The sequence below is a fragment of the Schistocerca gregaria genome, chromosome 6, assembly GCF_023897955.1.
Source record: "Schistocerca gregaria isolate iqSchGreg1 chromosome 6, iqSchGreg1.2, whole genome shotgun sequence".
Lineage (NCBI taxonomy): Eukaryota > Metazoa > Arthropoda > Insecta > Orthoptera > Acrididae > Schistocerca > Schistocerca gregaria.
Genome location: NC_064925.1, coordinates 71616024 through 71643697, shown reverse-complemented (window position 1 = coordinate 71643697; position 27674 = coordinate 71616024). Strand labels below are relative to the sequence as shown.

General features: G+C 42.3%; 1 protein-coding gene across 2 annotated transcripts in view; it reads left to right on the top strand.

Moving 5' to 3' along the window:
- Positions 1 to 27674, top strand: part of LOC126279047 (EP300-interacting inhibitor of differentiation 3) — a 104285-nt gene that overhangs the window by 55054 nt on the left and 21557 nt on the right. Inside the window, exons 3-6 of one of the 2 annotated variants that reach the window (XM_049979455.1) lie at positions 2470 to 2615; positions 13853 to 14041; positions 24118 to 24322; positions 24749 to 24864. In XM_049979455.1, coding sequence (XP_049835412.1) covers positions 2470 to 2615; positions 13853 to 14041; positions 24118 to 24322; positions 24749 to 24864 — 656 coding nt within the window. The remainder of the gene's footprint in view (positions 1 to 2469; positions 2616 to 13852; positions 14042 to 24117; positions 24323 to 24748; positions 24865 to 27674) is intronic. The other variant, XM_049979456.1, reaches the window with a different exon arrangement.

Genomic DNA, 27674 nt, shown 5'->3' with positions numbered 1-27674 from the left:
AACCTCTGTCCTATCCAAAGGCCTCACCTTCAGCCCCACTCCCAGATTCAACCAAACTGTCCTTGTCAAAGATTTACTGTCCTACACTCGTAGTCTCTGCTGGAAATATCACTTTGCCACGAAGAAAAATAATCCTGATCCCACTCCTAATGATCCAACTCCCCAAGACACTATCCAAATTGAACCCTGCCTGGAACAGTTCCGTCCTCCATCACAGCGGGACCCACCTCCTCTTCCTCAAAATCACCCTCTCCAAACCTTCCAGGAATTTCTCACTTCCAGCCTTGCCTCTCAATCTTTCTTGAAAAACCTTAATCCTACTCATAACATCACCACAGCCGAAGCCCAGGCTATCCGTGATCTGAAAGCTGACCGATCCATCATCATTCTTCTGGCTGACAAGGGTTCCACGACTGTGGTACTTGATCGTCGAGAGTATGTGGCTGAGGGACTGCGTCAGCTTTCAGACAACTCTACATACAAAGTTTTCCAAGGTAATCCCATTCCTGATGTCCAGGCAGAGCTTCAAGGAATCCTCAGAACCTTAGGCCCCCTACAAAACCTTTCACCTGACTCCATCAAACTCCTGACCCCACCGACACCTCGCACTCCTACCTTCTACTTACTTCCTAAAATTCACAAACCCAAACATCCTGGCCGCCCCATTGTAGCTGGTTACCAAGCCCCCACAGAACGTATCTCTGCCTACGTAGATCAACACCTTCAACCCATTACATGCAGTCTCCCATCCTTCATCAAAGACACCAACCACTTTCTCGAACGCCTGGAATCCGTACCCAGTCTGTTACCCCCAGAAACCATCCTTGTAACCATTGATGCCACTTCCCTATACACAAATATCCCGCACGTCCGGGGCCTCGCTGCAATGGAGCACTTTCTTTCACGCCGATCACCTGCCACCCTACCTAAAACCTCTTTCCTCGTCACCTTAGCCAGCTTCATCCTGACCCATAATTTCTTCACTTTTGAAGGCCAGACATACCAACAATTAAAGGGAACAGCCATGGGTACCAGGATGGCCCCCACGTATGCCAACCTATTTATGGGTCGCTTAGAGGAAGCTTTCTTGGTTACCCAAGCCTGCCTACCCAAAGTTTGGTACAGATTTATTGATGACATCTTCATGATCTGGACTCACAGTGAAGAACAACTCCAGAATTTCCTCTCCAACCTCAACTCCTTTGGTTCCATCAGATTCACTTGGTCCTACTCCAAATCCCATGCCACTTTCCTTAACGTTGACCTCCATCTATCCAATGGCCAGCTTCACACATCCGTCCACATCAAACCCACCAACAAGCAACAGTACCTCCTTATCACAGCTGCCACCCATTCCATATCAAACTGTCCCTTCCCTACAGCCTAGGCCTCCGTGGCAAACGAATCTGCTCCAGTCCTGAATCCCTGGACCATTACACCAACAACCTGAAAACAGCTTTCGCATCCCGCAACTACCCTCCCGACCTGGTACAGAAGCAGATAACCAGAGCCACTTCCTCATCCCCTCAAACCCAGAACCTCTCACAGAAGAACCCCAAAAGTGCCCCACTTGTGACAGGATACTTCCCGGGACTGGATCAGACTCTGAATGTGGCTCTCCAGCAGGGATACGACTTCCTAAAATCCTCCCTCGAAATGAGATCCAACCTTCATGAAATCCTCCCCACTCCACCAAGAGCGTCTTTCCGCCGTCCACCTAACCTTCGTAACCTCTTGGTTCATCCCTAAGAAATCCCCAAAGCACCTTCCCTACCCTCTGGCTCCTACCCTTGCAACCGCCCCCGGTGTAAAACCTGTCCTATGCACCCTCCCACCACCACCTACTCCAGTCCTGTAACCCGGAAGGTGTACACGATCAAAGGGAGAGCCACGTGTGAAAGCACCCACGTGATTTACCAACTGACCTGCCTACACTGTGACGCTTTCTATGTGGGAATGACCACCAACAAACTGTCCATTCGCATGAATGGACACAGGCAGACAGTGTTTGTTGGTAATGAGGATCACCCTGTGGCTAAACATGGCTTGGTGCACGGCCAGCACATCTTGGCACAGTGTTACACTGTCAGAGTTATCTGGATACTTCCCACCAACACCAACCTATCTGAACTCCGGAGATGGGAACTTGCCTTTCAATATATCCTCTCTTCTCGTTATCCACCAGGCCTCAATCTCCGCTAATCTCAAGTTGCCGCCACTCATACCTCACCTGTCATTCAACATCATCTTTGCCTCCACACTTCCGCCTTGACTTACATCTCTTCCCATACTCTTTGCCTTTAAATATTTCTGCTTGTGTGTGTGTGTGTGTGTGTGTGTGTGTGTGTGTGTGTGTGTGTGTGTGTCCCTCTCCCTCCCTCCTTTGGCTGTTGTTAATATTTATTGTTGTTGTTGTTGTTGTTCTTATTATTATTACTATTTTTATTATTATACATGTTATTTTTTCAGAGTTGAAATGGAACAATACCAAAGTGTCTTTGCCACTCATTGATGTGAAAGTACTTAGTACTGCTGTAAATACTCTGAAGCTTAATGCCAGTAGCATGGATGTCAATTGTCGGACGTTTGAGACACTTGAATGTGCTGAAAAGCTTGTGAGTTTACTTTTTTCCTTATTTCTGTTTTTGTATATGCAACTTTAATTTTTGGTATTTTGGTACTACATTATTTAATATACGTTGGCTGAGAAGAAAAGTGAAGCGCCCAAAAGATTTGATTGGAAGTCAGTGTAAATGAGTCCACATACACAACATTGATGGATATGTAAATAATTACAGGTGAAATTCTCTATGACAGGTATGAACGGCCACAGGAACACGTTACCGTTTTTAGTGTTACTGGCCCTGGTAGGGTCATCTGCACCTGCCATGTGAGAATAAGTAATAAACTCTGTTCAACATTCCATGTCATCTTGCACCATTGGTCAGAGACTAGCAGCTACTGGACTAGGTGGCAGCAGCAAGACTAGGGAATTCCCGTCTGAAGTGTGGCCTCCCATTAACACAACACAATTTGCCAAGTGTTTACAATATTCACTATGAATATAGCAGATGTGACAGGGTTTGGATATGTGTGGTACACAATATGACAATTCTCCCCTGTAGCATCAGAAGTGGTCAGTTAGAACGTTGATGACAAGTATGCCTGTCCTCAAGTTCCCATGCAGTCCAACATGGATCAATGTCACATCCGAATGGTCCGCAAACCTGGATTTTGCACAATTCAGCAAGCCATCTACGTGTGACAGTCTACTTAAATCATTTCCCCTTCACTGAATAAACATCAGTGCCACATTACGTACAGAAATCCAGAAAAAAATGCTGTTGCTGAACACAGCCATACAAATAAGTGGAATATGTTGTTTGAGCAGCTACTGATTGTAGCCCACACTTCAAACTACTAAGGCTAATCATCAGTGAGGCTGTGGGAGCTAGAATTTGTTGTCAACAACTTTACAATGAGATTTAAAGTTGTTGGAATTGAACAGCTAGTGAGCTGGGCTGGTCCCACCACCAATACACTAATGGGAGCTCTTCTGACCTTCTCCACTTCCACTGTATTGTCACTGTCACTGTTGCTGTGCAAAGCATTTTACCTGCCAGTTCTCAAGTAGACAACTTTTCAAGGCACAAACTTTTTTTAATAGATAAACCATAAGTGCAACTCTAATTGTAATTAGGAATAGAATTTTGACATACTGTAGAGGTCTAAATTGTACGGAAGTGTCAGAGTTGCAGGAACAAGCCATTTTCTGAAGCTAATGTGGCATATAACTTTGGAACAATTTGTTGCTAATCTCAAAAAATGTATTTAAGTGAGTTCAGTGGTTTTAGGGAAACTGTGTGATAAGTTTCCTAGAGAAGACAATTTCATTTGTATGTAATTGACAAAACTTCGGCTCTAATTTACATGCCTGGAGATACAGGGAGATAAATACTATAGATTAATTTTTGTAGGACAGGGTATGTACAACCCGGGACAACCGGGAAAAAACCTGGAATTTTTTCATCTGGGAGAAAACCCGGGAATTGTTTAGAATTCCGGGAATTTTTCATTGTTTTAGTTTTCAGTTAAATTTTTGTGATTTTGACTGGTAAGAACCAATACTCTAACAAAGGATATTATTGTGTTCCACTAGTGCAGAATAATACTGCAGCAACAAAACATGAACGGGGGAAAAAAAGAAAAGAAAACTTAAGTTCCAAAGGAAATGCGCCGTATACAACAACAAAACAGTGCTCATACAAACGTCTGCCAACGGTAAAGTGTGTCAAAGGCTTTAGGAACACTATGCAATGCTTTATAACAACAAATTGCATCGGCTGAGCGTGACGTGACCATTGTTTAAATTAGATTCGTTAGAGCAGTTGCGGGCGGGCTCTTGCGCATACGCAGTTGAGTCTCGTATGAGCAATACCTTCTCCCACTTCTGGTTACGGAAGTGTGGCTGGACATCACTACTTAATATTGCCCCTGTTCGGAAATATCGTAGATCCAGGGCTGATGCACATAGCAGTCCAAGTTGTTGTGGGTAGGTGGGTCGTCTCCAGGTATTCACGTTCAGTGATTTTTTTGTTTCCTCTTCGTTTATTGCTCTCACGCTAAATGATAACAAAACGGATTTTTGTGGCCAGGAGCTATCAAATGAATTAAAATACGTTTGCATAATTAGTGCAGGCTAAAATATGTTAATAGTTTGATTTTATTTGCACCTTTGACTGTCATGCATTAATCGCCTTACAGAACAATGAAGTTATTTTTGCCGGTTTGCTAAAGAGATTTGGCTTTTATTAATCCTTTCTACTGAGGCAGTCAATTTATTTGAAACAAAGTGTTTATTTTCACACTATTAGCTAGTTTCAACTGTTCGCTGCATTTCAAGTGCACATACGGCATTATGCTTTAATATAGAACCAAAAATGAGTACTGGTACTCCAAGAAAATTACATGCGGATTTGCATTTTAAGCCGAATTATGCATTTTAGTATGGTTCACGAAATCTCGATGCTCTTGAAGTATCCTTTGTCTTGTTTCTTTTGTGACGTAATGTAAAATCTTTTAATGTTTTCCACATATGAACATATGGGCTTCCTGCGTCATTGTAGCTGCGCAAGCACGGTGATGCCAGTTTTCTGGCACTTTCTTGCAACTGCTGAAACGAACCTATTTGTTACAGGTCGCAGGAAAATATTGCGAATGGTGGTTTGAAAAGCGTTACATTGAAGACAGATTTCCTTTTACGCAAGATGAACTTTGTGCGAGAATGTACAATGAATTTCTTAAATCACAAAGCATTTGACTCTCATTTAAAAATCAACTCTTTGAGGACGACCATTTAGAAGAATGTTGAGCCCAGAAGATGACATTTGCGTCGTTATTAAAAAATTTTACTGGCACATTTGTGTGATGTATCTTAAAGTCTAACACGCGCAAAAAAGATCAACATTATATGTGGAAGCTTAACTTCTCTTCCAACTTATTAATCTTCGAGACTAATATTGTATGTAAATGCTGTGTATATTAATTTAAGCCATTAACTTATTTGTGTATTCACGCTACTTAAGAGTGATCTTGCTATTGGCTGACTACATGATGTTTCCTATTGCTGTCATCAGCAGGGCAAGATCACGTGAATGAGCTATGACGCCTACAAAAGCACACCGCAATCTCGATTTCAATGCTTCGGAAAGTGACATACATTGTTTGGTGTGATTCAAATTTATACCTTCGTAATACGCAAATTTGCAGTGAATATGTTGCTGTACATCAAATGTCTTTCAAAACATGTTTTTCCCCCTGAGTTTCGTTTTCTAAAGTGGCTGGAAATTCTACATCGGTATATAAAACTGTAAACATTCAAAGGATTGATGACTTTAACAATGCCGAGGAAGAGTATACTGTCACTTAACACGGAAAAAGTGTATTTTCACCCGGGAGAGAGAGTATTTTTATCCGGGAAAAATCCGGGAATTTTGTTTCCTTGTCCACATATACACCCTGTAGGAGATAAAGAATTTAAAATGATTCTGTCCTTGCAGAGGGCTGCAGATTCTACTTGCCATGACAGCGTTGCAATTTTGGACCTTAAACATATGATATTAACTAATGTAAACCAGACTGATGGAGATACAAAGAGACTGCTTAGGAGAATATCCTGTGTTCTGCATTGTGATGCAAATAGATCCTATGCCAACGTATTTGCTAATGTAGTGGACACCACTACATTATTTATACCTGTGTCATTGTTACTTTTTTGGAAATCTGTTGCTTTCCTGATAAAGTGGATGGACGATACTGATGGAAAGCTCATTTTTGTACAGATAAGTTTTTGTATTAAATGTTTGTTGTGCACTTAATGGTTTAATGGACTGTTTCAAAACTTGGCCAAAAAGGGTGAAAGAAGGGTGAAAATATAGGAACATCTATTTCAGCTGGGTGCCAACACTCTGTAATTTCTGAGAAGAGACAGTTAAAGTTTCAATGCCAATTTATTAGTCTATTAGGCAACCCCAGAAAAAGAGTGGATTGGTAGCATGATGGTTACATTTTTGCTTACATTTTTACTTCCAACCAATGCATTCCCCATGACATTTATTGCAAAAAAATTCGAAGCTTAAAAATTCGAACATCACAATCAATGTGTAAAGACACACATGCTGCAGTCACATTTTTCAGTGTGAATATCAGTAGGAAAAGCAACCTCGTTAACACTGCTAAATACTTCGCAATCTGACAGTTATTTCGCAGCAAACCACCAGGCATATTAAAGCATTTTCTCAAAAGCTGGAACCTGCAAATGTCACACTTCTACTTGTCATCTTCCTCTGCTGCGCATTGAGAATAGGGCATCTCTGTGATCAGAGAATCCAATTCTTCTCTTGTAGTTAAAGGTATAACCCGCTGCATTGACAGAACAGTGTACATTTTAATGACATTACTTTTAATTAACATGTCAGTATTCTGATTTTGTCAACAAACAACCCTTTGTGTAAGGAAACTCAAATATTTAAACTTTGTTCTTCATTTTCATTTACTGCTAATAATGTAAAGTTATATAAGATCTGTGATGATAAGTGTGCTTCTAATAAGAATTCCAGCATATTTTACAATGTCATAAAAATATTGATGTCACATACTTCCACAACAACAAAGGATAAATAAAAGAACATCATAAAATATGATTTTGAACATGGTCACAAGAATTCGAACCTTTGAAAGAATCATGCTACCAACACATTTAAACATTGCATCCACAAGGAGACTGAAAACCTGCAATGAAACCATCGTTTTCTCAAAAACTCTTTATTATTGGCACCTAATCAAAAAAAAAAAAAAAATCCCTTTTTACATCTTGCAAAGTTTGTGTCAGAGAGCGACTTTCAGAGGGTTCCCCGTATGCAAAGTATTCCAGTCTTATGCTGATTTGATAATTTCTGTGTTCACATACTGCCACAGTCACATTAAATTTATACCTGTAAATAACGCTTTAATCACATAGACCATCTGACGCATTTTACCCTACTTAATCAAATGATGGACCATGGAATGTTAGCTGTCATGACACGGCTTGTGGATTGCTTGGACATTACACACTGCATTCAGCATTCTCAGCCAAGGCAACACTAACTTCAACAATTTGTGGCACAAGAGAAATTCCCAAATCTCCAATTAATCCGTGCTTCTGAATCACGTTCAACCCTGGTGTGGAAAGAGGACTTCTCCCTATTCCTGTAAGTTGTTGATACTTGCGAAGAGCTGAGGTACTATTGTTGTTTCGATAAAACAGATTTGAGTAAACTCCTGCTGTCCTCGTCCAGGCCCATGTTGACTGTTAGCAACTGTAATGTGCACTGATGCTTGTGTTTCAAACCTACATGGCCGTACTAGTACCAGCACCTAGTGGAAAGTCCTGAGAGTAAAACTACTAATAATGCAAATTGTGCAGTGCACAGTCTGAACATCATTTATATAAAGTTGTGTTCCTGTGTGGTGAATAGTTTTACATCTACATTGGCTCAAGTCATTAAAGTTCAATTTTAACCATCCTGTAGAATCAGAACCTGAAATTAATTATCGCTTTTTACTATATGCAATTACATTGTGGTTGTAATTTAATCCCTCTCTGTGTTAGATTTAGAATTATTGATTTGTTTCAAACAGTGAGCTGTATAAAATGTGCAGAGTTTGAAATTAAATGGGAAGAAACAGAAAAATTAAATTTAACTAATTTTTCTAGGAAATTGTAATGCAATTTTGCCAATCACTGATCACTGTAGTCAAACCTTGATCTCCCTTTACAATTTGTACACCACCACACTTCCCCTCACTGCCAAATTTACCATTCCTTGTTGGCTCAAAATGTATATCAACTATTCCCTTTATATTTTCCATTTGTGACAAAACTTTGCCCACATTTCATCCCCATATGAGAGTGCACTCAAGACATTACTTCAGAAAACACTTAAATGTATATTCAGTATTAACAAATTTCTCTTGTTCAGAAATTATTTTCTTTATATTTACAGTGTGCATTTTATATCCTTTCTTCTACCTTCATTAGTTATTTTGTTCCCTGAATAGCAAAACTTATATTTCTTTTAAAAGTCCTAGTGGTAAACTCCTGAAGCATTTGCATCAAAATGCTATAATTCTGCGCACTCTTAAAAAGCAATGAAGCTCATACAATACTAGGTACAGAAGATGGCTAAAATCCAAAACTGACATTGTGAATTTTGAAGTAAAACTAAGTGTATTTCAGAACAGTAGGCTAATAGAAAATGGACGTGCCATATTTGTCACAACAGGCAAGATATTCAAACTACTGAAATATGAACTAAAGTTGCATGTGAGATCAGATGGGCATAAACTTAAAATTGATTCATTTCATTTATCAACAGACTCGACTATAAATGTAACTAAAAACTGTAGAGAAATTCTAAACTCCCTTATACTTACATTCCCCAATCCTGCTGTCATCACTGGAGGATACTTCAATCACCCAACAATCAGTTGGCATCATAACAGTTCAGAAAGTTGGGGGATGTCAAGCCATCCCTCAGAACAATACTAAATGCTCTTTCTTAAAACTAACTAGAATAGATAGATTGGGAACTTACTCATGACAGAATTGTATTACATCCAAAGGTAACTTATATACCTGCTATCCCCCGAGATCGCCCATGTTGTAACCAAAGTCAGTGACCATGTGGCAGTTGTAGAAATAATGATTGCCAAAGTACAATCTTAAGTGGTATTAAAGACCTTTATCTGTAGGCATGTGCATGTTTCAGAATTGTGCCTCAAATTTATGAGAATAGCTGACTAAGCACTGGACAGGTATGTATCTAATAAAGCAGTTCATGATGAGAGTGGATTCTCAATGTTAGTGTGTCCCCTAAAGAAACCTGCAGGGAAAGAGCAAGTACTGCACAGTAGGTGGAAAACAAAGTGTTAAGGCTGTAGATTTAGAGATGCTAAATGAAATACATGTAGCTGTCAAAAAGGCAATGCAACACCTTCAATGACAACTGTACCAAAATCTTATTAAATTCTCTCTCCAAAAAAGAAACACACACTCACTCACACTATTTGATATTACATAAAGACTGTCAGATGCACTACTAGACACAGAGAAACTGAGGGTAGCAATACAAAATCAGAAATGCCAAACTCCACTTTCAAACATTTCTTTACAAAGGTAATATGTGAGAGTCTTGTCCAACTTTCTCTCCCCACTGCTGAGAAGAGTGATGCAGGTATTAGTGGCAGTGGCATTGAGTTACAGCATAAATCATAAGTTACTGAGCCATGATGTACAGGCTGTAGTTGGAATTTGCATTTAAATTACCTTTTCTCTTAGTTATGTAGGAATTTTACGAAGGAGAATCGGGTAGTGATAGTGGGTGGAGCAGGAAACGGTCTTGATAAGGATGGGGAATATGATGTAGGTGGTGACCTGGTAAAGAGAGCTACTCAAGCTGGTGGCACTAATGTGCATTTCATGCAACTGTTTCAGCGCCATGATCGGCCTCATCTTAACGCAGATGTTAGATGCGTTAACATGGGTCTGGGGAGGGTGCTGATGCCATAGGGCATGGGTCACATCTCAGTAGTGCCAGTTGGCTCTATCAGTAGATCGAGTACTGTGCTGCACATGTTAGCCCTGTATTTAGCCATATTTGTAATTTTTCCTTTATAGGAATGGTGGGTTTCCTGAACAATTAAAGTGCTCTGTAGTAAAGCTGCTTTATAAAAAGGCTGTGTATGTAAGGATAATTGATCATTTTATATCACACGATTTACTATCAGATGTACAGTCCGGCTTTAGAAGTCATTTTAACAACTGAATATGCTATATTCTCTTTTCTCTGTGAGATACTGGATGGGTTAAACGAAAGGTTTCGAATGCTTGGCATATTTTTTGATTGAACTAAGGCATTTGATTGTGTTGATCATAAAATATTGCTTCAGAAGTTGGACCATTACGGAATACGGGGAGTAGCTCACAATTGGTTCACCTCTTACTTTAGCAACAGACAGCAAAAGGTCATTATTCACATTGTTGATAATGGCTGTGATGTGGGGTCTTGAGTGGGGGATGCTCCAGGGATCAGTATTGGGGCCACTCCTGTTCCTTAAATGCTCTCTAGTGTTATGGGTAGCTCTAAAATATTTCTGTTTGATGATGACACTAGCTTGGTAGTAAAGGATCTTGTGTGCAACATTGGCTCAGTTTCAAATAGTGCAGTACGTGACCCAAGTTTATGGCTTGCAAAAAATAAACTAATGCTAAATCACAGCAAGACTCAGTTTTTACAGTTTCTAAACACAATTCAACAAAACCTGATGTTTTAATTTCACAGAACAGTCATATGATTAGTGAAGCTGAACAGTTCAAATTTCTAGGTGTTCAGATGGATAGTAAGGTGTCATGGAAAGCCCATGTTCAGGATTTCCATGGAAAGCCCATGATCAGGATCTTGTTCAAAGACTTAATGCTGCCATTTTTTCTATTGGAACAGCATCTGAAGTGAGTGATCTTTCAACACAAAAATTAGTCTACTTTGCTTATTTTCATTCACTTATGTCATATGGTATTATATTTTGGGGTAACTGTTCCCATTCTCAAAGGATATTTTTGGCTCAGAAATGGGCAGTTCAGGCAATAAGTGGTGTAAGTTCACAAACCTCTTGTCAACCCCTGTTCACGAGTCTGGGTATTTTGACATTGGCCTCTCAATATATATATTCCTTACTGTCATTTCTTGTTAACAATATTAGCTTATTTCCAAGAATAAGCAGCTCTCACTCGGTTAATACTCAGCAGAAATCAAACCTGCATTTGGATCGGACTACCTTAACTCTTGTGCAGTATACTGCTGCATCAATTTTCAATAAGCTACCACTCGAATTCAAAAATCTAAGCAGTAATCCACATGTTTTCAAATTGAAACTGAAGAGTTTCCGCCGGCCGGGGTGGCCAAGCAGTTCTAGGCGCTAGTCAGGAACCGCTACGGTCGCAGGTTCGAATCCGGCCTCAGGCATGGGTGTGTGTGATGTCCTTAGGTTAGTTAGGTTTAAGTAGTTCTAAGTTCTAGGACTGATGACCTCAGGAGTTAAGTCCCATAGTGCTCAGAGCCATTTGAACCATTTAAAGTGTTTCCCCATGGGTCACTCTTTATATTCTGTCGAGAAGTTTCTTGAAAAATTAAGCTGACTCGTGTTGTAATCTTGATTGCATTTACTTAAACTTATGGACTGACTTTTTTCAGCTTCATAAACATTTATTTTTATCTGTTATTACTTTTATGTTTTAATTTCATGTATGCCACATTTCATGACCTTGGAGATTTGCTCCTCAATTTGGTCCTATGGAACTTGACGTGTAAATAAAAATTAATTCCTTGAACAAAATGCTGTAGTCACTGCAATAAAATAGAGTTCACGTGCAACCACAAGAAGGTAGCACAAGTAATCCACAAAATTACTGTGCAGTATCATTTACATTTCTTTATAAATCTTGGAGCATTATATGAGCTCAAATATAATGAAATATCTTAAACAGAATGATCTCCATGCCAAACAGCATTGTGAGATGTCTGTGCAGATAAGAAAAATGCTATCCACACCACATCTGCAAGACTCTTATGTGCAGTCACAAGTTGAATTTTTGCCTGCTTAAGTCAGCAGTGCAGTTTGATGCATATTAACACTGGACTTATTTCAGTGACAGTCATATCAAATTTGAACTGTTTTTTGCTTATAAGTGTGGCACAAAATGTATTTGTTCCTTATTTGTGTAGGAAGCCATTAGATAAGAAGAAATTTCATTCCAGGTTTTAACATTTTATACATGGGCCTTATATTTTAGATAACCATATTTTAATATGTAGCCTGCCATATTCTTGACACACTCTGCAAACTCTAACATACTGCCATAATTACTGAAGCAGTGTTTGTTTTGTGAATTTTTCTGTGGCTCATTTCCAATTCATTGGAAGATCATATGAAGTCGTCCCACAATGTATAACCTGTGACATACTGTTAAATGTGAGTCACATAGTTGGTTTATCATACGTTCAAGGTGACAATTATTTAACTGTACGAAATAAAATCATCATAACCTCTGACCGGGTTGTGTTAGGATGTTCAAACTGCAGGGTATGATGCGAATTAATACACTTAGTATGGTTTGGTTCATTGATGACGCCGACTTTCATTTGGGTGGGTTTGTCAATAAGCAAAATTGGCACATTTGTGGGCCTGAGAGTCTGCATTTTGTGGTCTAGATGTCTCTTCACCTTCAATTGATGATCAGTGTGATATTCCTTGATGGCATGTTGACTACCAAAAGGTACCTGAAGGTTTTGAAAGATGATTTCATCCACATTATCTAAAGTGACCCTCATTTCGACAAGATGTGATTCATATAAGACGGAGTTCGGCCACATTGAAGCAGGAGAGTGTTTGATGTTCTGGAGGAATACTTAAGGGACCACATTCTGGCTCTGCAGCACCAAGAGGCCATTGGCATGGGTCTCAAGTGCCCGCAGTATTCTCCGGGTCTGAACACATGCAACTCCTTTATGTGAGGCTATATTGAAGACAAGGTGTATAGCAATAACCCCAAAGCCATTTCTGAGCTGGAAACAGTCATTCGGTAGGTCATCGACAGCATCAAAGAAAGGCGGCATGGATGATCTAATTTATTTAATTTATAGGTGGAGTATCATAGAAATGCTCGAAATGAACTGGCAGACATTTGAAGACAGATGCCAATTATCCTGTAAAAGCCTGCTTACAAAGCTTTTACAACCAGTATTAAGTGACTAAATTAAGAACGTAATACAGCATCACTCCTAAGGACCACAAAGGCAAGATTATTTACAGCATGATCAGAAGATTTTAAGCAACTGTGTGATGTCTGGTCTTTGCCTTTGCCGTCATTGACGATTTGCGACTTCATATTTTCGTGTGAATGAGTGTTTTCTACTTCAGAAAGAGGATGTTGTCAGAAAGCTGACATATTTCTGGCATTCTTTTTTGTTCCACCTGTCTACAACTCAATGCCTCCTTTATGTGGTGAGTAGCAATTTATAATTTTCATATGGTTGTTATTCCATTTTGGACCTTATTTCACTTGATTTTTCCCATTAAGTACATTCTAAATTCCCATGACCACTTTCAGTTCATGTCCGCCATTGATCTACCCTCGTTTTACTATTTGATACAACAACACACACTGTTGAAATTAAGTCATGTAATATAACATTGGTAGCAGAATACTATGGTGGGAAAGTTAAAAATTAAATGCATGTGTTTTGTTTTTCAGTTACCATTTCTGGAACCTGGACATATGGATTCTTTGTTTTCATACAGTGAAAAATGTTTCAGTATGACTGTTCCAACGTTTCCATTTTTATATGGAACACTTAATGAGGAGGAAACACAAAAAGTTGTCAGAAGACAGAGAGCAAAACCAGCAGAAAACGTTGAGAGTGAAAAGAAACGCCCAGAAAATGTAGGTAACTATTGGTGTAAACACACACGTTAAATTTCAGTTAGATACATGTAGTTTTAAATATTTTAGATAAAAACCCATTGGACAAAACTTTATTCACCCCTAGGAAATCATTGCGAACACTATTTAATACTGTGTAATTCCCCCACTGGTCTTGATAACCTCCTGAATTTTGATAGGAAATGGGTCTACAAGGTTATGCAAGTTAATTGCTTCCAGGTTAAGGCCCTCATTGAGGATTTGATCATGCAGTTCCACCAAATTGTGGGGATGCTGATGTTTCGCCTGATGTTCCAATGTGTCCCACAGATTTTTCTGTGGGCTTCAGGTCAGGTGATTTTTGCAGGCCAGTCGAACTGTAATAGGGTGGGGGAGTGTTCAGAAAACCTGTCTATTCTTCCAGCCCTATAAACTTTGCTGTTGCCATCTTTGTGTCTGTGTAAGCAATGGCCTCTTGCAAAGTGATGGACTCCAAATGTTCATTGCACACAGTTCCTGTCACTACATTCTTCAGGGTGGCAATTCAGTAAAACCTGGAATTCTCAGGGAGTTGCATTTTACCTGGAAAGACTGTGCAAATCTTAGGGAATTCTTGGAATTACATAAATTCTCAGAGAAATCAGCGTTTTTAACTTAGCATTGAAATTAAATTTTTTGTGTTTCATATACCACAAATTTATAAAAAAAGATTAATATCTCAAAGTGTGTTAATTATATGCGCAGGTGGAAACTTTCCCTGCAATAACTTCTATGTTCCCGTAACCCTCCTAGCCCCAACCTTCAGTAGTCACTGTCCTCACCCATCCAGCTCTTTCTCTGTTCCCATTCCAATACTACACAACCGTCATTCCACCACCACACCCAGACTTCTTATTTCTCTCCTCTCCTGATACTTCCTCCCACTCCTCCCCTGCCCTTCACCTGACCTGCAGCACTTCACTGTTCGCAACCCCCTCCGTACGCTCCCTCCCCCTCCGTACGCTCCCTCCCCCTCCGTACGCTCCCTCCCCCTCCGTACGCTCCCTCCCCCTCCGTACGCTCCCTCCCCCTCCGTACGCTCCCTCCCCCTCCGTACGCTCCCTCCCCCTCCGTACGCTCCCTCCCCCTCCGTACGCTCCCTCCCCCTCCGTACGCTCCCTCCCCCTCCGTACGCTCCCTCCCCCTCCGTACGCTCCCTCCCCCTCCGTACGCTCCCTCCCCCTCCGTACGCTCCCTCCCCCTCCGTACGCTCCCTCCCCCTCCGTACGCTCCCTCCCCCTCCGTACGCTCCCTCCCCCTCCGTACGCTCCCTCCCCCTCCGTACGCTCCCTCCCCCTCCGTACGCTCCCTCCCCCTCCGTACGCTCCCTCCCCCTCCGTACGCTCCCTCCCCCTCCGTACGCTCCCTCCCCCTCCGTACGCTCCCTCCCCCTCCGTACGCTCCCTCCCCCTCCGTACGCTCCCTCCCCCTCCGTACGCTCCCTCCCCCCTCCGTACGCTCCCTCCCCCCTCCGTACGCTCCCTCACCCCTCCGTACGCTCCCTCACCCCTCCGTACGCTCCCTCACCCCTCCGTACGCTCCCTCCCCCACCCCTCCGTACGGTCGCTCCCTCCCCCACCACCCCTCCGCCCTTACACCCACCCAGTCGCCACTCCCATCATGCACTGATGCTGCTGCATGCAGTGTGGTTTCTGTTGCCTGAGACTACAGTCGTATGTGAGTTGGAGTTGAGGTTGTGTGTGTGTGTGTGTGTGTGTGTGTGTGTGTGTGTGTGTGTGTGTGTGTTGATGAAGGCCTTAATGGCCGAAAGCTTTGTGAGTGTCTTTTCATTGTGCATATCAGCGACTCAGCATCTCTGTTGTATGGTGAGTATCAACTTTCCTTCTCATAATATTGATATTCAAAAGCTGTGGTTATACTACTGCTTACAGTGGTATATAGCTCAGCTGTGAGGAAAGAAAAGTCATTATTGTGGTGTGCTGCCCCTCACCCACTCACCAGCAATATATCAAGCGCGTCTTAACACCATCTTTGTACTCATACCTGAAATTCTCAGCCAACTCTTTTTCTCCAAGTTCGAGTAGTCACCATGGTTCTCTCACTAACAGTTGGGAATGGACCTTCATTCACTGCCTACAGCAATTCCTGTTGGGTAGGGAAGCGATTTTGATTCAAAAGCCCTGAAACACATCTCCAGGCAGTCTGGGTCTTTTTTCAACCATAATTGTGACATGTTGTTTAATGGCAACATATGTTACATCACTCCTTTTACAGTCTGCCGCATAACACCAAGAAATCCAACAACTTGGCACTCCATATGGTTATGGTCACAGCCAAACACAGTTGCACCTTTTTGCCACTCTGTTACTTCCTTACATTTATGCATGTTTATGTAAAACAGTTTATGTAAAATACTCTGCACTTACCGATCCACAGTTTCTACTGTAGTACTTCGCAGTGGCTTCCCTACAAATTCTCACTAATCTAACTAAAAATTGGGTTGCGGCATTACATAGCCCCCCCTCCATGGGCAAGACGCAACTCCTCCTCTCTTGCTCAGCACTGGTTCTCCACTGTGACTGCTTCTACTTTTGATCTACAGAACAAGTACACACTGTTGGACGGGCAATCATACGCTTGGCATCTCGTCTGTGTATCTGGTGGTTTTTTAACCCTCGTACTTTTCCTCTGTTCACCCCATTTCTGGGGACATACATGTACCTGTACCGTTTCTGCTAAATCATCCGTAACACAACTATCATCATCTTGCACATTCCCTGTAGTAACTAAAATAACAAGACCCCACTCATTCTTGTTATCTCAGACTCCACAAATCCTCTGGATATTGGAACTGGTACTTCAACATTACACTGTTTAACTTCGGCATAATTGCTCTGTGTCTTCAATAACTCCCTAGGAAATTGTATTAAGACATTATTTACAGTTACCATAATCTTCCCACTCAAAATATTGTCATCCCTTCGTGACATTTTTCCCTACTCTTAATAAAATCTTCTCGGTTTTCAAGCCATGTCAATTCAAATAAAATTCTCAAGCTTTCTATACTAACCCCGCTATTATCGTCAGGAGTAAAATTACTGACTGGTGGGGTTGGCACAGTTCTCCACTTATATAGGCAGGATTAGGACCACTGGCAGCAGAGGGCCGAAATGATGCTTGCGTGGAAGGTGAGTTGGGCTGCTTGTGGCATCTCCGGCCCTCCACAGGACCGAGTGATGTCAGCTGGCACTAGGGCCAGTGCTACGTTTGAAACTGATGCTTCCGCCTCCCTCCAAGCATTAACCATGTGTCATCACTTCCTTTCAACATCCAAAATCCACCCTCATGCCTTACTCAGTGTGTGTTTATTCCAATCTTGCCCACCTCTTTTATAATGGAATCCCAGTATGTTGACGCATGCGGCAAGACTCTCATGTTCTCAGACTATATTTTGTGTCCGTTTTCCAAGCAATGTTCAGCTGTGACCGACTTGTTGAACTCCCTTTGTTTAATATGTCTCTTGTGCTCAGTACAATGCTCCGTAACTGTGTGAATTGTCTGGCCAATATAGATGCTGCCGCACTTACGAGGTACACCATTCACACGGTCACACGAAGAGCTATGTCATCCTCAACAGGGCGCAACATACTTCCAATCTTTGGGGGCAGATTGGAACACTGGTCTCAATCCATGTCTCGGCAGTACACATTCTAACTTACTGCTCATTGCCCCATTGTATGGCAGGAAAGCCACCTGCTCGGCTTCTCCTGCCAATTCATAAGGCATTCTTCAGTGACATCTGGAAGTGTTTGTAAAGTCTCTTTGCTATAACCATTCTGTCTGAGCACGTCTCAAGTGCTGCAATTCGGGCTGTAACTGGTCATCATCAGAAATAACTTTGGCTGTGTGCATTAACATGTTCAGGACTGCTTTCTAGTTTACAGGATAGTGAAAATATCAGCATTCAAATATCGATCAGTGTGTGTTTGTTTCCTGGGCACTGAATGACCAAGCTGGCCTACTGCCTTCTGCTAAATTATAACATCCAAGAACAGTATCTTGCCATTCTTCTGCATCTCAGTCCTAAATTTAATGTTGGGGTGGACACCGTTCATGTGATCCACGAACTGGTGCGATGTATTTTCATTGTAAGGCCATGTCAGGAAGGTGTCATCAATGTACCTGAGGAAGCAAGATGACCGCAACACTGCAGAGTTCAGAGCCTGCTCCTCAAAGTGCCCCGTTAAGAAATTTGGGACCGCAGGAGACAGTGGTGAGCCCATTGTTGTGCCATCTGTCATTTCATAATATTCATCACAGTAAAACAGGTACATTGTCGTTAGAACGTGACGGAACAACTCAACAAGTCCAGGTCGAAACTGCTGGACCAAAAGTTCCAGAGTGTCTTGCACTGGTACCCTTGTAAAAAGTGACACCACATCCAGACTAACCGTTATGTCATTTCAGCCTATTTTCATTTTCTTGAGTGTCTGTGAGTTTGCAATAAGATGTTCACAATATCCCAGTTTTGGTGCTAATAATCCTGCAAGATGTTTTGGCAGTCTGTATTTGGCGAGCTGACTGCACTAACAATGGGCCTAAGAGGAACATGTTTCTTATGTATCTTCGGCAGTCAATAAAGCCTGGGAGGTCTCGTGATGTGGCAAGGCATTAATTTTTTCACACTTCATCTGGGAAACCAGATTCCTTTAATAATCTCTGTCTTCCTGACTTTGGCCTTATTTAGACATGCCACCATGAAAGAGTCAGAGGACTTGCCTACTCTTCACAGGAAATCATTCTCTTGGACTGCTTTGCATTGTCTACTCTCACCTAATCTACTCTCTTAAAATTCTCAATACCTCACCTGTTACAGTCCTTGTGGTACTGAAAATCCTGGTCCCTGTCATTCTGACCACGACCCGATTACTTCTTATCAATTATGCAAATATAAATGAAACATGCCACTATCTTAACACTTCTCACTACCTTTCTTGCATAAATACTGAGCCATATTCCTTGCTCTGCACAAAATAAAATCAGATTACAAGAACAGTAACCATAACACTATCATATCTTCTTGCTACAACTGCTCTCGCCTGAGTGGCTGCTTATAATTCTCTCACCTGAGTGGCTGCTTATAATTACTAATACACATTGAAACAGTGACCAAACTTAGTTTCACCTCCTGTATCACTATTCATGGTTAACAGCTTATATACTACTAAACAATGAGTGACACCTCTTGTTCTTGACACCCATATTGCTCTTATCAATCAAGTGAAAACTTAACACTTATATTTGCACTTTCTCAAAAAATATCATCTTCGTTCACCTGTCACATACTGAACTTACAAGCACAACTCAACCCCTGCCAAAACCTTTTGACTTGTCATGACCTCACAGTCAAACAAAAACACAGCAAAAAGATAGCATTCACCCCACAACATGTCTATGAAACTGTACCCTTGCAATAATAGAATCATCATCTTCATCCATGGATGGCAGTTGTAGGCATCTCTGTAGAGTGCAAATGGCATTTGATAGGATGAGTGGTGGTGGTGCTGACAGGCTGGTGGGACCAGACAGGTCAGTGGTGCTGTAGCATAAAGTCCTGCGAGGAGACTCTGTGAAGGTGTTGGCTGGCCTCAAACCTATGGCTTATGTCGTAGTCTGGCATGGACCTGGCATTGTAATGGTGCTGTTAGGCTTGGAATGAATCTCTCAAAATTCACGTATTTATATGGCTTGGAGGTGCCCTTGTTCCACTACTATCCAGACCCTGGTCACATAGCTCACAAGAAGGGTCTTACTCTGGTGTGGTGACATCTGCCTTCTTTGTCTATTACTGCTGCATTGTGCAAGTTTTCACTGAGTATGGTTAGCCCATCTCTCAAAACCTTCTGCATATTTGTCATTCTGACTCTTGTCGCTGCACTGCACTTAATGGCCCGTGGTTGCTATTGCAGTATTTCACGGTGGCTTGCCTACATATTCTTGACAATCGCTCTAAATATTGTGTAGTGACATTACAGCTTAATCAGAACTGCTGCTCATAAGAAGATACAATTCCAGCACTCTCCCTTTACTTAGTCAGCACAAGGTTGAGTGCACTACCAATAATGGACTCGGAGCATTTACAGTATAACACTACCCCATTCATATAGCTCCCATACCATTCTGAGCATACTGTGGTATCATTTACTCACATTCATTACAATAAAATTGCTGTGATGCTTTACCAAGAAGAGTGAAAAGCACATTATGAATGAGATTTTGTATTTTTCAGTATGTCTAAGACAGAGAGAATCCATAACAATAAGAGGTTAACCAAAGTGAGCAAGGGTAGAATCACTACACATTTCCTCAGGTTATTGCAGTTTGATCTCGATTAAGATCATGATAGTGTCACACTAATTGCACTTTAGTCTATTAGAATATTAATACAAAAATTATCAAAATTTAATTGCTATTACCTTAAAGATTACTCCATTTTTGATTGAATATGACAGGGAAGATGAGGTTTATTTGACTTTCTGTTCATCTTCTGAAGACTTGCTGAATAATTTCTGAATCAATCTGACAGTTGTTGACTGCCTCATGATTTTTTCAAAATGTTTCAGCAGCTGGCAGTTAGTACTGAATGCAGACACACTCAGAAATCTCCATAGTTATGGGGGATAACTCTTCTTCACAGCTTGTGCTCCCATTTCATAATTCACAATTAGTATAACATAAGACTCACTCTGCTGAAAAACCCAATGTCAGCAAATCCATAAATATGAATTAGTGAGCCATAGTAATGCGTGATTGGGAACAGATCGATGGACAGAAGCATGATGTGCTGTAATATAAGAGGAGCAAATGAATTATATGTTTTGCAGAAAACTTATTTATTTGCGTACTACTTTTGAATACAGAAAAGCTTCTTAGTTCCTTTTGCATGTTGCTTAAATTTTGCTAGCCTCATATTACTCTGTGAGAATGTGATTTTGTTGTTGTTATTGTTGTTATTATTATTATTATTATTATTAATCAAAATAGAGTGGACACTCTGACACTGGTTAATAATCTGATGGTTAATAGTGTGTATCTGGTTCCACTCCCTCCATCGGACCGGTGTATATGGTTTTCATCTAGATTTTTCTGTTCAATTTGTTGCATTTAAATTACTATTGTTTCCAGACAGATTCTCCAGGCTACCTAGAGAAATGAATCCCATACAATTAGTTCTGCATTGGATTTATGTATTCTCTCATTAATGTGTCAATTTGTTGCAATTTTTTGGCCATAAATGCTTCTTCTGTCGTTACTACTCTTCTATTTACTTGTAACAAGCACCTGTTATCTTTGACCTACTTTGGAGATAGTTCAACAGTGTGTAGGTTCTTCAAATGGCCTACATATATAAATAAATATTTAATGATTGTGAAAAGGAAAGTTGCTACTCACCATATAGAGGAGATACGGAGTCGCAGATAGGCACATCAAAAAGACTGTCACAAATATAGCTTTCGGCCGTAAGTTCCTCATCAAAATAACACACACACACACACACACACACACACACACACACACACACACACACACACACACACTGCAGTCTCAGGCAAGTGAGGCCACACTGCGAGCAGCAGCAGCAGTGCATGATAGGAGTGGTGACTGGGTGAGAGTAAGGAGGAGGTTGGGTGGGGAGGGGGAGGGATAGTAGGGTAGGGATGGCGGACAGTGACTTGTTGTTGGCGATCACACAGGGACAAGGTGGAAAGATGGTAGGGCAGCTACGTGCAGTCAGGAGGTTAGACGGAGGGCGGAGGAGAGGTAGGGAGGGGGATAGCAGAAAAGGAGAGAAGTAAAAAGACTGGGTGCGATGGGGAATGAGAGCTGTGTAGTGCTGGAATGGGAACAGAGAAGCGGCTAGATGGGAGAGGACAATGACTAACGTAGGTTGAGGCCAGGAGGGTTGTGGGAATGTAGGATATAGTGCAGGGAAAGGCCCCATCTGTGCAACTCACAAAAGCTGGTGTTGGTGGGAAGGATCCATGTAGGAACAGGCTGTGAAACAATGATTGAAATAAAGGATGTCATGTCTGGCAGTGTGCTTTGCAACAGGGTGGTCCTCTTGTTTCTTGGCCACAATTTGTCGCTGGCCATTCATGTGGACAGACAGCTTGTTGGTTGTCATGCCCCCATAGAATGCAGCACAGTGGTTGCAGCTTAGCTTTTAGATCACATGACTGGTTTCCCAGGTAGCCTTGCTTCTGATGGGATAGGTGATGTTTATGACTAATTGGAGTAGGTGGTGGTGGTGGTGGTGGTGGTGGTGGTAGGATGTATGACAGGTCTTGAATCTAGGTCTGTTGCAGGAGTATAGGCAAGGAGGTAAGGGGGTTGGGAGTAGGGGTTGTGTAGGGATGGACAAGTATATGTGTAGGTTCGGCAGACATAGAATACCACTGTGGGAGGTGGTGGTGGTGGTGGTTAGTATTTAACGTCCTGTCGACAACGAGGTCATTAGAGACGGAGCACAAGCTCGGGTTAGGGAAGGATTGGGAAGGAAATCGGCCATGCCCTTTCAAAGAAACCATCCCAGCATTTGCCTGAAAAGATTTAGGGAAATTACGGAAAACCAAAATCAGGATGGCTGGAGACGGGATTGAACCGTCGTCCTCCCGAATACGAGTCCAGTGTGACTGTGGGAGGGGTGAGAAGGATAGGGTGCAGGACATTACTCATTTCAGGGTGGTACAAGGAACCCTGTTGGAGAATGTAATTAAGTTGCTCCTAAGTTCTCAGGGGAATGCTCCTCTGTGGCGGGTCTTTGCCGGATGATGGGAAACTGGAAAGATAAGGCAGAGGAGATTTGTTTTTGTACAAGGTTGGCAGGATAATTACAGTTTGTGAGGGCTTCAGTGAGACCATCGGTATGTTTAGAGGGGGATCGCATGTCACTGCAGATGCTACGACCATGAGTGGCTAGGCTGTACGGAGGTAGTGATGTAGGAAGGTGGTTTGTTGGGTTGAATAGGACCAGGTGAAGCAAATGGGGGAGAACTTGTTGAGGCTCTATAGGAATGTGGATATGGTGTACTCACCCTCAATCCAAATGGCAAAAATGTCATATATGAATCTGAACCAGATAAGGGGTTTAGTATGCTATATGTTTCAGAAAGATTCCTCTAGATGGCTCAGGAATAGGTTGGCGTAGGATGGTGCCATGCTGGCACCCATAGCCATACCCCGGATTTGTTTGTAGGTAATGCCTTCAAAGGAGAAGTATATGTGGGTGAGGATATAGTTGGTCATAACGAGTAGGAAGGTGGTTGTTGGTTTGGAATCTCAGGTGTTGGGAAAAGTAGTGTTCAATAGTGGTACGGCCATGGGCATTAGGGGTGTTGGTGTCCTGCTCATCACAACTGACGTCTCCCTTTACACTATGTGGTAAAGGTACAGGAGCTGTGGGGAGTCGGTGAGGAAATGGTTGGTATCTTTTATATACGAGGGTAGGTCCAGCTAATAGGTTGAAGGTGTTGGTCTATGAGAGCAGAGCTTCTCTTAGTGGGGGTACATTAACCGGCCACAATGAGCATACTGGGTGGTAGGGTTTATGGACTTCGGGAAGCATGTAGAAGGTGGGAGTGCGGGGGAGTGATAGGAGTGAACAGAGCGGTAGACTCCAGGGGTATGTCCTGGATGGGCCTAAGGATTTGAGTAGTGACTGGAGATCCTGATGGATTTCTGGAATGCGTTCTTGTAAGGTTTGTAGGTGGATGTACTCTCTAGTTGTTAGTTTGTTCCCTAGTTGCTACGGGCTGAATCCACAATGGTGCACCACTGTAGGTAATTACAGCAATTAAATGCTGAGGCTGTTCATGAATAGTGTCTGTGGTAAACAGTGAAAGTACGTGTAAATTAGCTTTCATTATTTTCATTTTCAGAGGAAATGCTTTGTGAAATTCGTTGTAGAATTAATACTTCAGTAATGTTTTATTCGTAGTGGCTAGTTCGTGTCAAACTGTGTTACATTGTATCATTTGCCTTTCTGTAATGTCTTTTAAGAAAGTTTTAACTGTTCCTTTTTCTTGTTGATTCCATAGGTCACAACTTTAGAGAAGGAAGAGACTGAAATTCAAAAAGTGCTCCAGCGTATGATAAAGGTTCTTCATGCTGAAAGTGGTAAAAGCAAGAAACCAGTATCCTATTTCCATTTTGTTGTAGACCCCAAGTCATTTTCAAGAACAGTTGAAAACATGTTTCACGTATCATTTTTAGTGAGAGATGGTGTGGTGCTTCTGACTTTAGGTAGGATTTCCTAGTATTTGTGAGATTCAGTATCAGAACTTTAATGTGAACATTTGTTTATTTTCTATCCTTCCCACTACTCGTGACAATTCACATTGCCATGTCAATGATGTCACCCCACAGGATGATTGTAAACTTTTTTGTAACTGTTTACTCTTTTATGAAGTTGCCAAATTACATGTGTTGGTTGTGCTGTCTTCAGTCGTCTTTTGAGTTAAGTGACATTTACATGACAGCATTTCTTTTGTAATTTTGTTAGTATATTTTTTTTATTGAAGTGCACTGCTATTTTGAAATACCTTAGTATGGATGCTTAAGAAGTTGTGTTGCAGAAAAATTAAAATATTGTTTTAGTGTCTGCATCAGTAGTTAATCTTCTAATGAAAGCAATTAACATTCAGAAGAAATTGGCATCTCTCTTTTCAGATGAAAACAATGTTCCAGTCCTTGTACCAGTGAGCTCATCTGAGATAGCCAGGAGAGAGAAAACTGGCATCACCAGGAAACAACTAATAATTGATATTACAATGGACGATTGGCAGGTATTGTTTCATACTTTATCCTTTGATAAAAGATTTGCATTTTTATCATCTTAACTTCCCCCAAAACACATTTGACAATCTCATTTCCAAACTGCAACTTCATTATACACTCCTGGAAATTGAAATAAGAACACCGTGAATTCATTGTCCCAGGAAGGGGAAACTTTATTGACACATTCCTGGGGTCAGATACATCACATGATCACACTGACAGAACCACAGGCACATAGACACAGGCAACAGAGCATGCACAATGTCGGCACTAGTACAGTGTATATCCACCTTTCGCAGCAATGCAGGCTGCTATTCTCCCATGGAGACGATCGTAGAGATGCTGGATGTAGTCCTGTGAACGGCTTGCCATGCCATTTCCACCTGGCGCCTCAGTTGGACCAGCGTTCGTGCTGGACGTGCAGACCGTGTGAGACGACGCTTCATCCAGTCCCAAACATGCTCAATGGGGGACAGATCGGGAGATCTGGCTGGCCAGGGTAGTTGACTTACACCTTCTAGAGCACGTTGGGTGGCACGGGATACATGCGGATGTGCATTGTCCTGTTGGAACAGCAAGTTCCCTTGCCAGTCTAGGAATGGTAGAACGATGGGTTCGATGACGGTTTGGATGTACCGTGCACTATTCGGTGTCCTCTCGACGATCACCAGAGGTGTACGGCCAGTGTAGGAGATCGCTCCCCACACCATGATGCCGGGTGTTGGCCCTGTGTGCCTCGGTCATATGCAGTCCTGATTGTGGCGCTCACCTGCACGGCGCCAAACACGCATACGACCATCATTGGCACCAAGGCAGAAGCGACTCTCATCGCTGAAGAAGACACGTCTCCATTCGTCCCTCCATTCACGCCTGTCGCGACACCACTGGAGGTGGGCTGCACGATGTTTGGGTGTGAGCGGAAGATGGCCTAACGGTGTGCGGGACCGTAGCCCAGCTTCATGGAGACGGTTGCGAATGGTCCTCGCCGATACCCCAGGAGCAACAGTGTCCCTAATTTGCTGGGAAGTGGCGTTGCGGTCCCCTACGGCACTGCGTAGGATCCTACGGTCTTGGCGTGCATCCGTGCGTCACTGCGGTCCGGTCCCAGGTCGACGGGCATGTGCACCTTCCGCCGACCACTGGCGACAATATCGATGTACTGTGGAGATCTCACGCCCTACGTGTTGAGCAATTCGGCGGTACATCCACCCAGCCTCCTGCATGCCCACTATACGCCCTCGCTCAGTCCGTCAACTGCACATACGGTTCACGTCCATGCTGTCGCGGCATGCTACCAGTGTTAAAGACTGCGATGGAGCTCCGTATGCCACGGCAAACTGGCTGACACTGACGGCGGCGGTGCACAAATGCTGCGCAGCTAGCGCCATTCGACGGCCAACACAGCGGTTCCTGGTGTGTCCGCTGTGCCGTGCGTGTGATGATTGCTTGTACAGCCCTCTCGCAGTGTCCGGAGCAAGTATGGTGGGTCTGACACACCAGTGTCAATGTGTTCTTTTTTCCATTTCCAGGAGTGTATTTTCAAACATTCCACTCTTACTTGCTTTTATACATTATAGTCAGATATAGCAGCTAAATATTTCCTCCACTAGAGACGTTGAAGACTGACTTCTGATCTGAATGAAACTGTTGCAGTACTGTGTCACCAAGAGGTTACGAAGCCTAGGATGAACCTCTTAGTCCATCCCTATGAAATCCCCAAACCACCTTCCCTACTCTCTCTGGCTCCTACCCTTGTAACCGCCCCCAGTGTAAGTCCTGTCACATGCATCCTCCCACCACCACCTAATCCGGAAGATGTACACAATCAAAGGCAGAGCCACTTGTGAAAGCACCCACGTAATTTACCAACAAACATGCCTACACTACGAAGCCTTCTATGCGGGAATGACCAGCAACAAACTGTCCATTTGCATGAACGGACACAGACAGACAGTGTTTATTGGTAATGGGGATCATTACCTTGCCTTGGTGCACGGCTAGCACATCTTGGCTCAGTGTTACACCATCCGGGTTATCTGGATACGGGCCACTGACACCAACCTATCAGAACTCCAGAGATGGGAACTTGCCCTTCAATATATTCTCTCTTCCCATTACCCACCAGCCCTCAACCTCCACTTTTCAAATTGCCGCCCCTCGTACCTCACCTGTCATTCAACATCATCTTTGCATCTGTACTTCCACCTCGACTGACAACTCTGCCCAATCTCTTTGCATTTACAAAGTCTGCCTGTGTCTGTATATGTGCGGATGGGTGTGTGTGTGTGTGTGTGTGTGTGTGTGTGTGTGTGTGTGTGTGTGTGTGTGTGTGCGCGCGCGCGCGCACGAGTGTATACATGTCCCTTTTTCCCCCTAAGGTAAGTCTTTCCGCTCCCAGGATTGGAATGACTCCTTACACTCTCCCTTAAAACCCACATCCTTTCATCTTTCCCTCTCCTTCCCTCTTTCCTGATGAAGCAACTTTGGGTTGCGAAAGGTAGAAATTTGTTTGTGTGTTTTTAGTGTCTCTATCAACATACCAATGCTTTCGTTTGGTAAGTTACAGCATCTTTGTTTTTATATATATATTTTTCCCACGTGGAATTTTTCCCTCTATTATATTCATATCCTAAATATTTATTGGTTAATACTAAGGTGCGTGTGTGCGTGTGTGCATGTGTGTGCGCGTGCTGTTGCTGAAACAGATGATACTATTGTAAACATTGCCATTTTTGTCATTTAAGATGGATTGTTTGGTGGTTGTATATTTGGAGTGTTTCTTCAAGGATGTCTAGTTTTCTGCCTTTTGGTTGGTTGT